The following is a 16,517-nucleotide window of genomic DNA, read 5'->3' on the forward strand; positions in this document are numbered from 1 at the left end:
CTTATAATTTAATATTACACCCTGTTCATATGCTTATTTTTCTACACATTTTTTATTTTATTAATTGTTATTAGTCTTGAATTTATACAACACAAAATGTGTTTGTTTTTGTATTTGACACATTAAATAAAAATTTAAAAACAATTTATTGTTTATTTAAAAAAGCAATACAATACTTATGTACAAGCAAAATATTTAAGCCTCTAGTAACTGTACAATATTTATATCTTTTCAATGAACCGATGAGTTATCTATGGTTTAAAGAATAAAACACACACACACCGTCATATTCAAACTAAAGAAACACAATACTTTTTCAGTTATGGTTTCATTAGTGCAGAATTGAGCTCAACAACTGTTGACACAAAGTCCTTGCGAGTTGCCAAGTCTGAGGCAACGATGTTCACACCTGATTGCTGCTTCAGCCATTTCAGGAGCTTAGGCAGACCCCTCCTAATAACGTTGGGGAAACTGTCGCAGAGACGAAGGATGTAGATGAGTATCCTATGATCTGCTGGAAGAGTCATGTTCAAACCACATACAAAGAAATCTGTGGGGAACAAGTTGAAGCTTAGTAATTATCTCAAATTATATTGTGTATAACCTGGCTGTTTAAAACTTTTTTCTCTCTGAATAGATGTTATTTTGGATATTTACATCCCAAGTAATATTGTTTTTTGATCACCAAAGATGAATGTCTTGCTGTCTATAACTTATAACATGGCATAGTTGAGAAAACTCACAATTGGAAGTCTTTTCCTTTCCCAAGGCTTCAGATATTTTTGATTTAACTTGTGCACGGTCCATGCTATTGGCGTAGTAATAAGTTATTTTTTTCCACATTTCAGGATGGTAGTTTGCTGGATAGTCATATGAAACTATGACATTTTTGCCTTGGTCCCAGCAGTTCTGCAGTGTGGGGATGCCCTGTTGTAAGATAATGAATATCTTATTTTGAAACTATAAGCAAAGGTTACAGTAAGTACTTCAACAATGAGACTTATTTGACCTACTGATCTAAGAATAAATGAATAAATTTTTTAAAAAAAGAAGAAAAACTGTACACTACCGGGGGGACGAGTGTGCTTCCAAACATGGTCTTAATGAAGCCGATAAGATGGTTGTGAAGTTTATCTTTAATGTTTTTCTCAAAACCATTGAAGTTTGAAAAAGCCAGGATGATGACTTCTTTAGGATGGGCCACTGTCCAGGCATGTATTTCCCCGAGAACAGTCTGAACTCAATGGGAAAATTAGCTGGCATTAGATAAAAGAAATCTTCTTTATAGGGTTCCTTCATGACACAGTAAGTGAGCACATGTGTTATAAATCACATTAACTAAGGCTAATTACCAAAATAGAACAGACACTTCATAAAGGAAATCAGTAACACCTGTGTTTATTTACCTTTGGTCATATTTTAAAACTTGAACTAGTTTTAAAACAGGTCTTGCCTAAAGCTTAGTAAAGGTCTTCTTAAGTTAAAAAAAATCTGCTAAAAGTTCAGTTATTTTTATATCAAAAAATTTGATATTTTAGTCTTGTACTTTTGTATATATAGTCTTGTACTTTTACATAATATGCTTATTATTACCTCAACATCAGTGCTTGTGTACAGCCCATGGTAAAAGTAAAGCCTAGTGGGATGGTGGTCATTACGTTTGCGAGCGATCCTCAAGTCAAAGTAGCGAACTCCTGCTTCCAGTTGCATTGTGATGTTGTATTCCTGTGATAAAAACCAACATCAGTCAAACATTCCATTCTCTGTTTGTTACGTTCACCTATAAATTTGATAGCGGCAGGTCAGAAACTCCCCTTACCTGGGTCATTCCCCATGTTCGTACTATTCTGCGTAAGCAATAAATCCAGCTGAATCGTTTTAGATTGTCAGGCTCTATAATAGCAGAGCTGGCATCCAAATCATAACTCACAGAGTCATGGCTTCCTACGAATGAAACACACAAATGCCTTACCAATGTTGTTTTAAAATGCTGTACAGATTTGGGAGTTGTTTTTTTATGGTGTATTTATGGGATTTTTTTTCTCATGTAGCTCTATAGTCCTCTTTTAAATGTAATGTGTATGGGCACAAATTATGGTCATAAATATTTTGTACTTGTAAATCAGGATTTGTATGTGTAAAAAGAATTTGTGCGTGCATAAAAACATTTGTGTGTGGACTTAGCCAAAACATACAAGTGAAACTCTGCACTCAAGTTTCAAGTTACTAGTACAAATTTTGACCCTAGTTTTCTTCCTTTCATCTGATTGGTCATTGTCATGTCAATCACAAATTTAACAATCCAATCAGAGAACAGATGGGTTTGGCTGTGGAGGGGTGCTTTTTTGAACTGCAGGTCCTTGAAGGGTAATACAGTTTGAAGCTGGAAGATCTCTATATAAATATCCGATAGAAACTAGGTCCCCTAAATTTCAGTAGCTGTTGAAAGGATAAAGTTGTGGTATATCAGTGGTTAGAAATACCATTATTACTTTAAAGGTTAAAGGTTAATTAAAGGTCCTTTCACATTGGATGCATGTGCTGCTAATGCTAGCTGCTAACTAAAAGCCAAGGATCCAAAATTTGTTGCGCTGGCTGCTGAGCTCTGTGGGGTTTTGCGGCAGCTCTACCTGTACTAGATGCACCTGCTCCTTGTCGTTTCTATCTCTGACTTTATGTCCTCTACAAGAGTTTCTGTTTTTTTTTTATCTTCAAATGTTCAATAGAAACATGTAACGCTAATTCATAACGAAGAAAGCTTTGTAACTATCCCCACTAGTGAAGACTGTCATTTCCACAACACTGCCATTTGGGTACAGTCTCCGCACTAGCCAAGTACAACTACTGTATTTCTTGCAAATAATTAACAAATTAATTAACAAATGCAGCAGAAACCACAACCTTTTTCATTCATTTTGTTTGTTTGAATTCTGACTGAATAAATGCTACCACTAAATGCTATTGGAGGTGCCCCAAAAAAATCTGCAGTGTAGATTGCAGAAAAGTATTTCTGTTAACAAAATGGTCCGATTTGACACACTGTACATGCTGTGTTTGATGTTGGACACAGTTGCACTGTATACATTTACCTGGTATGGCTAGTTTGAAGAGAGGAATTGTCCAAAGTTCAGATGGTAGTTGTGACATCCAGTCAGTGTAGTTCGCGATCTTTATATTCCCTTTCTTTGCAGACATCTACACAAAACATTTTTAAACTTACGGGAGAGTCTCTTAGAAATTCAGTGGTTCTAGGCAACAGTGAACACATTAAGCACAAACATAAAGGTCACAAGTTTTAAGAATTAACACTTACCCTGCCAAAGTCATGCACCAGCTGTAGTTTACTTCGTTATTCCTTCAGATTTGACAGTGTACACAAACTGACACAGTCAGACAATCAGAGGCTTAGCTTTGTCACTGCTCCTCAGAAGGACTTCATTGTTATGTTGTAAGAGTTAAAACGTCAGCTGTCTTACCGGTTTTGCAAGGATGCAATCAAAACAAGGAATGTTTGATCAACAAGATATAACGCCCCAATGAAGCTTCCTCATACCCTCAGTATTCACTAGGAAAAAAACAAAGGCTTTCACTACACTTTTAATTCTGATATTAGTGCAGACTTCAGTAGTGGATTTCAGTCTGCACTCAAAAAAGTAAACTAAGGCACTTGTTTGATGAGTTCGTTGATAAGTTTAACCGATGTCTCTAGCAATAAGATCTCTGGAAATTATTGAGAAAAAAACCAAGGGCTGAAACACTTTTTTGTACTAAAAAGGTTTGCAGGGTGCATATTTATCAAGAGTACCATTACAAACTGTTCAGAAAAGAGATCATTACCTGCAGGACAGACATCAGTAACAATATTTAAATTTTTTTGATAGACATGCTGAAGTGACGAAGGAAGCCTGAAAAGAATCTTTAATACAAATCAGTACTCTGTCTCCTTTGGTTTTCCTGTCAGTTTGACAAATGCCGCCCAATGTTATGTCCAAATCGGAGAGATTTTTGTTTAGCTAGACTACAGCAAGGACAAAAATATTGAAACAGCATTCACACATTATTAAATGTAATAATCCTTTTCTATTTTTTGAAATCATGTAGGCAAATTATTTCAGTAGGGCTGCTTGGCACTTGTTGTCTCAGCAGGCTGTTTATTGATCTTTATGAGAATATCTGAATTATTTTAGCTAGACAGGCAGGCAAATGGCCTGTTATTGCCATTAATTTGATCTATATATGTCTAAATATTTGCTGAACACTGCTAAGAAAAACTATATTAGAGAGAAAACCTAGTCTTACCTAAACTATTTCTTGGAGAAGTAGCACTGTTTTTTCTTTAGCTTCAGAGAGCTACTCCTTGAAGCTTCTGCCTCCCTCTCATTCACACACATGTTCTGTCTTGCTTCTATTGACTTTCATTCCTCTTCTCACCAGAGCATGCCTCCATCTCTCCAGGCTCAGCATTATGATCTTCATAATGCCGTCTGCAAACAGTATAGTTTACAGAGACTTCTGCCTGATTTCATCAGTCAACCTGTTGCTACTGTAAAGGCTCAGAGCAGATCCCTGATGTTGTCCCACACCGCCTTAAATCCATCTCTCTCTGACCGAGATCACTGTCTTGTTAACACTGAAAGTCTTATGCCACCCTCACATATAGTGCTTCTCTGCCACTCCTGACTTTCTCGTGCAATACCACAGTTTTGCCGTTGACACCCTATCATATGCTTTCCCTGAATAACAAAAGACTTAGTGCAACTCCTCCTGACCTTCTCTATACTTCTCCATCAACACTCTCAAAGCTAACATCACATCTGTAGTGCTCATTCTAGGCATGAAGCCGTACCGTTGCTCACTGATGGCCACCTCTGTTCTTAAAAAGAGAAACTAGCTGTCAACAGGGTTAAACCACTGAGGAGGAGGCCATTCTTAAAATGTATTCAAACATTAATTTCCACTCTTGTAAATTACAAAGTGAACTCATGCGTAATAAATCACATATTTTCTCTTGTCTGTACACAGATTGTTCTCTGCGACATTCTTAAGCCATCTGGTTTGACGAGTAGTCTAGCCTACTGTTGACATGACTCACCTTAACTTGTGCTACCGGTAGATCATGTTTTTAGCATCCACAGCTATCAGATTGGTACATATGGGCAAAGTAGTTACTGTTTTGTGTAATGTATTGTGTTGTAGGCTACAGATTTATTGTAAAGGAAACAGGTTGGAGGAGAGATACACCGGAGCCCTATAAACACTGTTTATGGAGTAATCAAGTTAAGATAAAGTTATTCTGTTAAATGTAAGTTTTGCATAGAGGGGTTACTATTTGGGAAGCATTTTAGATGAGGTGTTAGCAGCCTATAAAAGACAGATTTGAAATGCTTTGTTCTATATGAACAATGACCACAAAACAGAAACAAAATATTTAACTTTTTTTTATTAGACTTTTGATGTTGCAAAGCCGACTATAACACAAAAATTTATAGGCTTTTCAAGGACTTGACTTCAGGTTGATTATCTAGCCTTGGCCAGACCCAACATATTCTGGCCTCTTTTGTAGATTGAATAAAACTGTTTGAGGAAGACATCACTCAGGGTCCACATGTTGCCACCTGTAGCACCGAAGCCTTAGCCTAAACACTACCATTTGCAACATCCACATGTAATTGATTAAAAATATTTACTTTGTTTTCTGTTTTTTTTTTTTCTGTGTACTTTTACTTAGAAACTGTGATCACACTGATCACACATAAATTATTGCAAAGCTCTGCATACCAATAATGTGAATGCTGAAAGAGCATTTGGGTCTTTGGGTTGTGGTGGAGTAAGATATTTACATCATGGTAGCTGAAACGTGCAGCAAATGTGTGATGCTGTCAATATGGTAAGGTAAGCTTGGTAAGCAAGCTGCCCCAGTCTAAGTTTACTCCTAATGGGTAATTGCTGAGTGATCGGAGGGTGAAATTAATGCCTTTGCATGCTATTATTAGCATTTTACTCCCTAATATGTCTCCCAGAGCTGATAGTATGACATTCATATTCATTAAAGAAGGTCATCATTTATGAGTTGATATCATTCACCCCCAAAATTTTGTTTTGGAGACACATGTTTTTCACACAACAATTACAATACCAGTTGGAAACAACTGCACTGTTATTATTTACTCAGCATGGCTAGTTTAAACAGAGGAAGATGGCCTTTGTGACAATCCGCCATTGAAGCATTTATTTTCCCTTTGCCTTTTTCTGCATAGATCTATAAAAAACATTTTTAGTCTCTTATAAATTCAGTGACATTAAGCAAAAATGAACAAATTAAGCTCAGGCATAAAAGTCAAAAGTGTTTGGGAATAGCACTTACCCTGCCAAAGTAATGCTCCACTTGTAGCTTAAATCTTTATCACTTTAGATTTGAGAGTGTACATGAACTGACACAGTCAACCAACTGAAGATTAGTTATTGCTCCCCAGGAGCACCTCATTTATATGCTTTGAGGGGGATAACGTCAGCTGTCTTTCAAGTTTTGTTGTGAAGCAATCTGGTAAAATCTCCTTATGCCATCATTATTCATTAGAAAATACAATGAGATCACAAATGCTTTCAACACACTTTTAACTCTCTGACTGGAGTGGACAAAAAGCCATAAATCAGTGGTTCATAAACGGTCTCTTGAATGCCGCTCTGCAGAAGCCCAAAACAATCTGAAGCGGTCGTCAACAATAAATTATGATCTACACTGAATTTGACTCTTAATAGATTTTTATATAACCATGAGCCCATTCTTAAATCCATAATTAGTGTTTTTATATAATTATGTGCCCCCAAAACATTAAACACCTTAGTTACACCACGGATGACTTCATCCTAGATCCTAAATCAGGCACACAGATCATGTTTGTGAGTTTCGTTCTCTTTCGACAAATACAATAAGAATAAACAAAAACAAATTTGTTCCTACAGACATGTGAAAACAGCACCGCGGTCAGTGGTTTCATACACAGTAACCTGCATGTCAAAGTGTTCTTGGGCAAGAAGCTGAACCCTGAATTTATCCAGATGGATCCACTGGAGTGCGGGTGTGTGAGTGTTGTGTTTAAAGTGCTTAGACATTTAAAAAAAAAAATACTTGTATAGATGTGTGTGAGTGAGGCTTGTAGTAAGGAAAGCACTTTGAGTCCTCACATTAGTAGAAAATGTGTACAGTGGCTTGCAAAAGTATTCTACCCCCTTGAACTTTTCCACATTTTGTCACATTACAGCCACAAACATGAATCAAGTTTTTGGATTCCACGTGAAAGACCAACACAAAGTGGTGTACACGTGAGAAGTGGAACGAAATCATACATGATTCCAAACATTTTTTACACTTAAACTAAAAAGTGGGGTGTGCGTAATTATTCAGCCCCCTGAGTCAATACTTTGTAGAACCACCTTTTGCTGCAATTACAGCTGCCAGTCTTTTAGAGTATGTCTCTACCAGCTTTGCACATCTAGAGACTGAAATCTTTGCCCATTCTTCTTTGCAAAACAGCTCCAGCTCAGTCAGATTAGATGGACAGCGTTTGTGAACAGCAGTGTTCAGATCTTGCCACAGATTCTCGATTGGATTTAGATCTGGACTTTGACTGGGCCATTCTAACACATGGATATGTTTTGTTTTAAACCATTCCATTGTTGCCCTGGCTTTATGTTTAGGGTCGTTGTCCTGCTGGAAGGTGAACCTCCGCCCCAGTCTCAAGTCTTTTGCAGACTCCAAGAGGTTTTCTTCCAAGATTGCCCTGTATTTGGCTCCATCCATCTTCCCATCAACTCTGACCAGCTTCCCTGTCCCTGCTGAAGAGAAGCAGCCCCAGAGCATGATGCTGCCACCACCATATCTGACAGTGGGGACGGTGTGTTCAGAGTGATGTGCAGTGTTAGTTTTCCGCCACACAGTGTTTTGCATTTTGGCCAAAAAGTTCCATTTTGGTCTCATCTGACCAGAGCACCTTCTTCCACATGTTTGCTGTGTCCCCCACATGGCTTGTGGCAAACTGCAAACGGGACTTCTTCTGGTTTTCTGTTAACAATGGCTTTCTTCTTGCCACTCTTGCATAAAGGCCAACTTTGTGCAGTGCACGACTAATAGTTGTCCTATGGACAGATTCCCCCACCTGAGCTGTAGATCTCTGCAGCTCGTCCTGAGTCACCATGGGCCTCTTGGCTGCATTTCTGATCAGCGCTCTCCTTGTTCGGCCTGTGAGTTTAGGTGGACGGCCTTGTAGGTTTACAGTTGTGCCATACTCCTTCCATTTCTGAATGATCGCTTGAACAGTGCTCCGTGGGATGTTCAAGGCTTGGGAAATCTTTTTGTAGCCTAAGCCTGCTTTAAATTTCTCAATAACTTTATCCCTGACCTGTCTGGTGTGTTCTTTGGACTTCATGATGTTGTTGCTCCCAATATTCTCTTAAACAACCTCTGAGGCCGTCACAGAGCAGCTGTATTTGTACTGACATTAGATTACACACAGGTGCACTCTATTTAGTCATTAGCACTCATCAGGCAATGTCTATGGGCAACTGACTGCACTCAGACCAAAGGGGGCTGAATAATTACGCACACCCCACTTTGCAGTTATTTATTTGTAAAAAATGTTTGAATCATGTATGATTTTCGTTCCACTTCTCACGTGTGCACCACTTTGTGTTGGTCTTTCACGTGGAATTCCAATAAAGTTGATTCATGTTTGTGGCTGTAATGTGACAAAATGTGGAAAAGTTCAAGGGGGCCGAATACTTTTGCAAGCCACTGTATTCTCCTTCTGTATCCCAGTTATGAGATCCAGTTCTGGCTTTGGATTTGAGTATGAAGTATGTATCCATAGAGTGTTTTTGAACTACTTTTTTTTTGATAGACTCACATATTATGTCACTTCATGACATATGACATCACTCTCCTGTGTGTTAAATTGAAATAGTAATATCAATAAAAGCAGGAAGTCTAAGAATTGACTGTTTCCTTTACAACAATTTCATCCACTTGCAGTTACTCTGTTACATAAATACCGTTGCATTTCTTCCTATCTGTTAAAGTTTCCATCACATTCCACATTCATCTCCATAGCTCGTGACTTTGTGAGAATCTTCCTGTTGAAGATAAGCAGCAAAAGATGCGACCCATGAAAGCAATGTGACCCATGACTAAAGCCTTCCCACATTTCTACACAGCCGTTTAAAGAAAACCAGAGTTTAGAAAATTGCTTCCCTGCAGTGTATTGAATACTAGAGTCAATCCTTGAATACAAGAGTCCATTGACTAAAAATGCAATACATGTTGATGTGCAACTTGTCACAGTTTGAGATCCACTGCTATATATAAACACAGCCTGGTGGAAAACTGTGCTATACTAAACAGTGTGCTCATGTTAAACTATCTTGTGAACACCATCCACTGCATTTGAGTTTAATGGGGCAAAGGGGTAAAGGGCTGGAACATTAAATCCCTTTCAGGTGAGATAAAATAAAAATGATGGTCATTTCATCCATGAAGGAAAATAAAAAGTAAAGAAAAAATAACAATCTTATTGTTCTTTTGGCTGCTCCCTTTAGGGGTCGCCATTGGCCTCTGTTTAAACACTATCCATATCATCCTATTCTGTCACACTAACCATCCACATGTCCTCTTTCACTACATGCACGAATCTTCTCTGTGGTCTCCTTTTGTTCCTCCTGCCTGCAAACTACATGTTCAACATATCCAACATCCAATATATCCACTTCCGCTGCTCTGCATCAAACCACCTCAGCTTTGCCTCTCTAACTTTGCCTCCAAACTGCTCAACCCGAGCTGTCCCTCTGTTATACTAACCTCTAATACTTTCTCTCACGGTCAGTGCCAATAAAACTTAACATCTATAATTCTGCCAGCTCTAGTTTTGCCTGCTGTCTTTTTTGTTAGCGTCACTGTTTCCAAACCATACATCACAGCACATCGTTACAGAAAATGGTTAGTCTTACCCTCCACATATGTTCTGTTTTCTACTTATGGTGCATATCTGACTCAAAAATACATTCCTATTGTGTAAATCTGATGTTTTAAAATAGGAAATTAATTTTATTCTTTTGCAAACGACAACATGAACTCCTTAGTAATAATTCACATCCTTCTTGATTTGGGGACACACAGATTGTCCTCTGCTACAGTCTTGAATCATCTGGTCTGACCAGTAGTCAAGCCTACAGTGGACACAATTTGGTGACCTTGTGACTGCCCTTAACTTGTGCTGCTTGTAGATCATGTTTGTTAGCATTCACAAATATCCTATGCCATCCCATTGCTGTTTCATAACTTCAGCTGTTTTGTTTAATGTTAATCATTGTATATTAGGCTACAGATACAGCTCAGCCTTGCAAGATAACTCACATGAAATGATCAATTTTTTCTTTTTTATTAACTGTTTTGTAAGTTAAGTCTAAAAAAGTCTTTGGTAGAGTTCTTCGGGTAAGTAGGTCTCAAACTTATAGGTAAAGTAGGTCTTGAAAATTAAAAATACAACATATTAATGACATATTAAACTAAATTATTTTCTCAGTTATAATTAGAGTATATTTGGAAATTCCACAGTTTTGTTCTATTCATTGTACACTATTTACAGATATTTTTCATTTTGTCCGGGCTTTTATGTTGAATGGTTTTTGAAATATTCATGGTCAAACACTGCCTCACATTTCAATACGCATAAAAAAGAGCACCGAAAATGGGTAGATGTAAAAAAAAAAATAAAAAATTCACAGGATTGAGGCTCTGGCATGAACTCTGGATGTGTGTTTTTTCTATGTTTTCGATTCACTGGAGGAGCATGACTTCTTATATCTCAACAGCGCCATGTGCTTTTATGGCTGTCATTATATGTTCTTGCTCCTTGTCTGCAAGTTAACCAGGACACAGTAACAACAGAACAAATTCTGACAGTAAATCAGATTTGCTAAGTTGGACAGATACTTGCTGGTAGGCTTTTGGATCACTTCAAGCTTGATCCTAGTCTTTATCAGTTGGGTGTTAGACCAGGGGTGGGCAACTCCAGGCCTCGAGGGCCGGTGTCCTGCAGGTTTTAGATATCACCCTGTGTCAACACACCTGAATCGAATGATGAGTTCATTACCAGGCCTCTGGAGAACTTCAAGACATGTTGAGGAGGTAATTTAGCCATCTATGTTAGATCAAGGACACATCTAAAACCTGCAGGACTCCGGCCCTCAAGGACCCAGATATATTAAAATGTTATATTATGTTATTATATGCTGTCTTTTGTAAATTAATGTCCAGAAGATTGAAATGTCCCAAATTCACTGGGAGGTCAGTGGCTTTATTCCTGCTTTCCACGTCAAACTGGAACTACCCCAGTTCACTAACAGAGAACCAAATGGAGCTGCTCCAGGAACACATAGAACATATTAAACTGCCTAATGACTTATATTTAAACAAAATACATGACAAATAGAGTTAACTCCTTGTGGGCTGTTGTGAAATTTATACCTGGAGAATGCTGCTACAGTCTTAAGACATGTGGTTTGACCAGGAGTCTACCCTACGGTGGACGAGGTTTGCTGACCTTATGACTCTCATTAGTTTGTGCTTTTTGTATTTTTTGGCATTCACACGTATCTCATTGACACATTGGCCTGTTTCACAATTTCAGGTGTGTTACCTAATTTTAAATGTGTTGCACTGATTTCCCCTTCACACTTTAAAAGATTCCCAAATTCTGGAAGAACCCAAGGCTCATTTGTCTTATTTAGATAAGCCAGCCAATCAAGATATTTGAAGTCTCATCTGTAGCGCCATCACTAAACCTGACTCCTTTCCACTCTCACATGGATAACTGGATATACAGGGAGTGCAGAATTATTAGGCAAATGAGTATTTTGTCCACATCATCCTCTTCATGCATGTTGTCTTACTCCGAGCTGTATAGGCTCGAAAGCCTACTACCAATTAAGCATATTAGGTGATGTGCATCTCTGTAATGAGAAGGGGTGTGGTCTAATGACATCAACACCCTATATCAGGTGTGCATAATTATTAGGCAACGTCCTTTCCTTTGGCAAAATGGGTCAAAAGAAGGACTTGACAGGCTCAGAAAAGTCAAAAATAGTGAGATATCTTGCAGAGGGATGCAGCAGTCTCAAAATTGCAAAGCTTCTGAAGCGTGATCATCGACCAATCAAGTGTTTCATTCAAAATAGTCAACAGGGTCGCAAGAAGCGTGTGGAAAAACCAAGGCGCAAAATAACTGCCCATGAACTGAGAAAAGTCAAGCGTGCAGCTGCCAAGATGCCACTTGCCACCAGTTTGGCCATATTTCAGAGCTGCAACATCACTGGAGTGCCCAAAAGCACAAGGTGTGCAATACTCAGAGACATGGCCAAGGTAAGAAAGGCTGAAAGACGACCACCACTGAACAAGACACACAAGCTGAAACGTCAAGACTGGGCCAAGAAATATCTCAAGACTGGTTTTTCCAAGGTTTTATGGACTGATGAAATGAGAGTGAGTCTTGATGGGCCAGATGGATGGGCCCGTGGCTGGATTGGTAAAGGGCAGAGAGCTCCAGCAAGGTGGAGGTGGAGTACTGGTTTGGGCTGGTATCATCAAAGATGAGCTTGTGGGGCCTTTTCGGGTGGAGGATGGAGTCAAGCTCAACTCCCAGTCCTACTGCCAGTTTCTGGAAGACACCTTCTTCAAGCAGTGGTACAGGAAGAAGTCTGCATCCTTCAAGAAAAACATGATTTTCATGCAGGACAATGCTCCATCACACGCGTCCAAGTACTCCACAGCGTGGCTGGCAAGAAAGGGTATAAAAGAAGAAAAACTAATGACATGGCCTCCTTGTTCACCTGATCTGAACCTCATTGAGAACCTGTGGTCCATCATCAAATGTGAGATTTACAAGGAGGGAAAACGGTACACCTCTCTGAACAGTGTCTGGGAGGCTGTGGTTGCTGCTGCACGCAATGTTGATGGTGAACAGATCAAAACACTGACAGAATCCATGGATGGCAGGCTTTTGAGTGTCCTTGCAAAGAAAGGTGGCTATATTGGTCGCTGATTTGTTTTTGTTTTGTTTTTGAATGTCAGAAATGTATATTTGTGAATGTGGAGATGTTATATTGGTTTCACTGGTAAAAATCAATAATTGAAATGGGTATATATTTGTTTTTTGTTAAGTTGCCTAATAATTATGCACAGTAATAGTCACCTGCACACACAGATATCCCCCTAAAATAGCTAAAATTAAAAACAAACTAAAAACTACTTCCAAAAACATTCAGCTTTGATATTGATGAGTTTTGGGGTTCATTGAGAACATGGTTGTTGTTCAATAATAACATTATTCCTCAAAAATACAACTTGCCTAATAATTCTGCACTCCCTGTAGTAGGGTTGGCCAAACAAAACTGGACCTCCTGAAAGGATACAGGCAGGTGCCTCATTTCCCATTATACATCTGAAATATCTTTCTTTGTGACGCCTGATCACCTACTACAGTATACTGTAAAGCCTTTAAGAGTCACTATCCAAAGGCTAATCAATACTGCACTGTCTAGTGCCTAGGCATAACAATATTACCACTGGTCAGGTCAGGGCTGTTTTGGTAGCAAAAGAGGGACAAAGAAAAATATTAAGCAGGTCGTCAAAACGGTTTGCCTGATCAATGTACTTAACTGTGACACTGTGACTTATTCTTCAGCATGGTGAGATTACACAGATTTTGCAGGAATTTTTTGATAGATGTGAAAGTGCATGTTAAATGTGAGTTTGGCAAGGGTGTTGTCACCTATTTAGGGAAACAATGAGGGCATGGGCATGTGTGTGCCTTGCTGGCCAAGGTTCAGGCCATTCTGGACTTTTCTGTGCCCAACACATGATGTTAACTCTGCTAGTTTCTAGGCATGTCTGGATACTATTTCTGCAAGGACTTTGTGAATGTGGTTGTGCTTTTGACTGATTTTCAAGCCCTGACAACCCTTTTGTGTGGACTTCTGAGTGTTGGGATTAATTTAATTCAGCCAAGCATCTTCTATGCAGTGTCCCAGTGCTGGCTGCCACTGATTATGCTTGTGCTTGTGTTAAACTAAAGGTTGATGTCAGTTGTTGTTTCATAACTTTGGCAGTGTTACCTTAATATTGATTACTGTGTTGTAGGCTAAGATTTATTTTATTTATATACATATTTTATACGTGACTATTATCTGTTAAGTAAATAAAAGAAGAAAGCAGTTTCGGATTCAACCAATTCTCAAGAATAGAAGCAGCAGGGAGAATTTTATGGTTTCATCCATGGTTTCATGTGTGTGACATTTTAAGATTTCAGTGGGGCAGTTTGGTACCAGAGAAGGTATACAAATAATTTCAGAGAGCCAACTGACCCAGAACAGCATGTAGCTGTGTATATCATATATAACAGTGCACATATTGAGCCACAAGCACACTTGTTGCCAAATGCAGTGGTCTGTTTGGTCAGATTCAAATCTAACTTGATTGAATAAATAAATAATGCGAATTTGTACATCACACCACTGAAGAAAAAAAGATGCCCAGTGTTAGACTAAAGTTTGCTATTTACCAAAGATTTTGGCTTTGATTTTGGTTTGTACAACCTAAACACTCAGTAAATGCCTAACTCAGACGCCCTCTACAGGAAAGGGCAGAGCAGGCTGTACCTGCTGCGGAAACTCAGGTCGTTTGGAGTGGAGGGCCCACTCCTGAAGACCTTCTATGACTCTGTTGTGGCTTCTGCTATCTTTTATGGTGTGGTCTGCTGGGGCGGCAGCATCTCTGCTGGGGACAGGAAGAGACTGAACAGGGTGATCCGAAGGGCCGGCTCTGTTCTAGGATGCCCTCTGGACCCAGTGGAGGTGGTGAGTGACAGGAGAATGGCGGCTAAGCTGTCATCCCTGTTGGACAACGTCTCCCACCCCATGCAGCAGACTGTGACAGCACTGAGCAGCTCCTTCAGTGGGAGACTGCGGCACCCACGGTGTGGGACGGAGAGATTTCGCAGGTCTTTCCTCCCCACTGCTGTCAGACTCCATAATAAAGACTTTAACTGATCAAGCACACACATCCATACATATGCAATAATACTAAGTGCAATAATCCTTTCTGTCATCGTTGTATTTTTACTCAGTTGTATATAGTATTTGTATTTGTATTCTATTTTTATCTTATTGTATATTTATTTTATTTTATTCTACTGTATATAGTATTTTATTTTATTCTATTCTGTACAGCTGTGTACTGTATTTATTCTTATTGTATTCTAATTTTTGCCTCATAACTTTTGCACTGTCCACTTCCTGCTGTGACAAAACAAATTTCCCACGTGTGGGACTAATAAAGGTTATCTTATCTTATCTTATCTTATCTTATCTTATCTTATCTTAATAACAGATGCAATAAATGTGATACCTTAAACACGTGCTGCACTGTACTGGATGAAATGAACTACTGCAATACTACAAAAGCTACAAGTGTGAAAAAGTTGGCTACTACTGATTGTACAACAACACACTTTCCACATTGTTTGTCTGCTTGCCTTTACCCCACTGGGCCTGACTTGTAACTGAGAGCGAAATTTAAAAATGACCAGTAGGTGGCAGCAAACGTTAAGAATCTATCTACTTTATCTACTGTTATTAGCTTTTATAATTAATAATGGGTTTTTTATGTCTTGAATTGACACAGCTCATGGTTTATTGAACATTTTATTGATTACATTACATAGTAAACAATAAAACCTACAATCATACATCCTGCAGTAATACGAGATTAATTATGACTAATTAACAGCCTGACCTGACATCATTTGACTGAGCCACACCCAATCCAAACAACAACAAAACACTCACTGGCATGAAAAAGAAGCACTGACCATGAAGTCCTTGTCCATATAGGGCAGGATATTTTTGTCTCTGTTATTGATCCGTTTTTGGTCATTTTTTTCTTCATCCCTACCTATCAAATCAACATTACCAGCACCAAAATCCCCACAAAATAATAGATCCTTAATTAATTATGTTAAGTTTGATATTCATAGCTATTTTGTGACATTTTACATTAGAATTTGTTTTTATCAACAATCCTGTTTATCTTACCTCTTTGTGTTTCTACCGGGACACACTTTCTGCATTCCTTGCCTTTATGATTTAGTCCACTGGGCCTGACATGTAACTGAGAAAGAAACTAGCTAGATGATATCAGCAAACAATATGAGCATTCACTTAGATTTAAGTTTTTAATGGTTTAACTATTATCACCTTCTTAATTTATAACCATTTTCTAAATTAAGAACTTGCTTTTACTACATAGCTCATAGTTTATTGTTTATTTAACTGTATGTATCTAATTTAATACATCCATATGATTTTAATGACTAAAACCTCAAGTTCTATATATAAACTGTAGGTTTCATGCATTTCAATGCATCATAAAAAACTTACAGAATAAGTATATGAAAATTATTATAATTATT

At 38.4% G+C, this 16,517-nt stretch overlaps 1 protein-coding gene across 1 annotated transcript; it reads right to left on the reverse strand.

Moving 5' to 3' along the window:
* Positions 1–129: 129 nt before the first annotated feature.
* On the reverse strand, positions 130–3,546 carry LOC113027863 (PI-PLC X domain-containing protein 1-like). Its single transcript, XM_026177687.1, has 7 exons — positions 3,314–3,546; positions 3,090–3,195; positions 1,820–1,944; positions 1,594–1,725; positions 1,070–1,234; positions 744–927; positions 130–550 (listed from the first exon to the last, which is right to left on the reverse strand). The coding sequence occupies exons 2-7, from the start codon at positions 3,193–3,195 to the stop codon at positions 321–323; spliced, it is 942 nt and encodes a 313-aa protein (XP_026033472.1). The 5' UTR covers positions 3,314–3,546; the 3' UTR covers positions 130–320.
* Positions 3,547–16,517: the final 12,971 nt, after the last annotated feature.

Source organism: Astatotilapia calliptera, chromosome 8 (assembly GCF_900246225.1).
Source record: "Astatotilapia calliptera chromosome 8, fAstCal1.2, whole genome shotgun sequence".
NCBI lineage: Eukaryota > Metazoa > Chordata > Actinopteri > Cichliformes > Cichlidae > Astatotilapia > Astatotilapia calliptera.

Coding starts and splice junctions, on each gene's coding strand:
- LOC113027863 (XM_026177687.1), bottom strand. CDS start 3,195: ATGTCTGCAAAGAAAGGGAATATAAAGATCGCGAACTACACTGACTGG. Junction 1,235..1,593: donor ACACAAGCACTGATGTTGAG/GTAATAATAAGC, acceptor CATTGAGTTCAG/ACTGTTCTCGGGGAAATACA. Junction 551..743: donor AAAGGAAAAGACTTCCAATT/GTGAGTTTTCTC, acceptor TGTTCCCCACAG/ATTTCTTTGTATGTGGTTTG.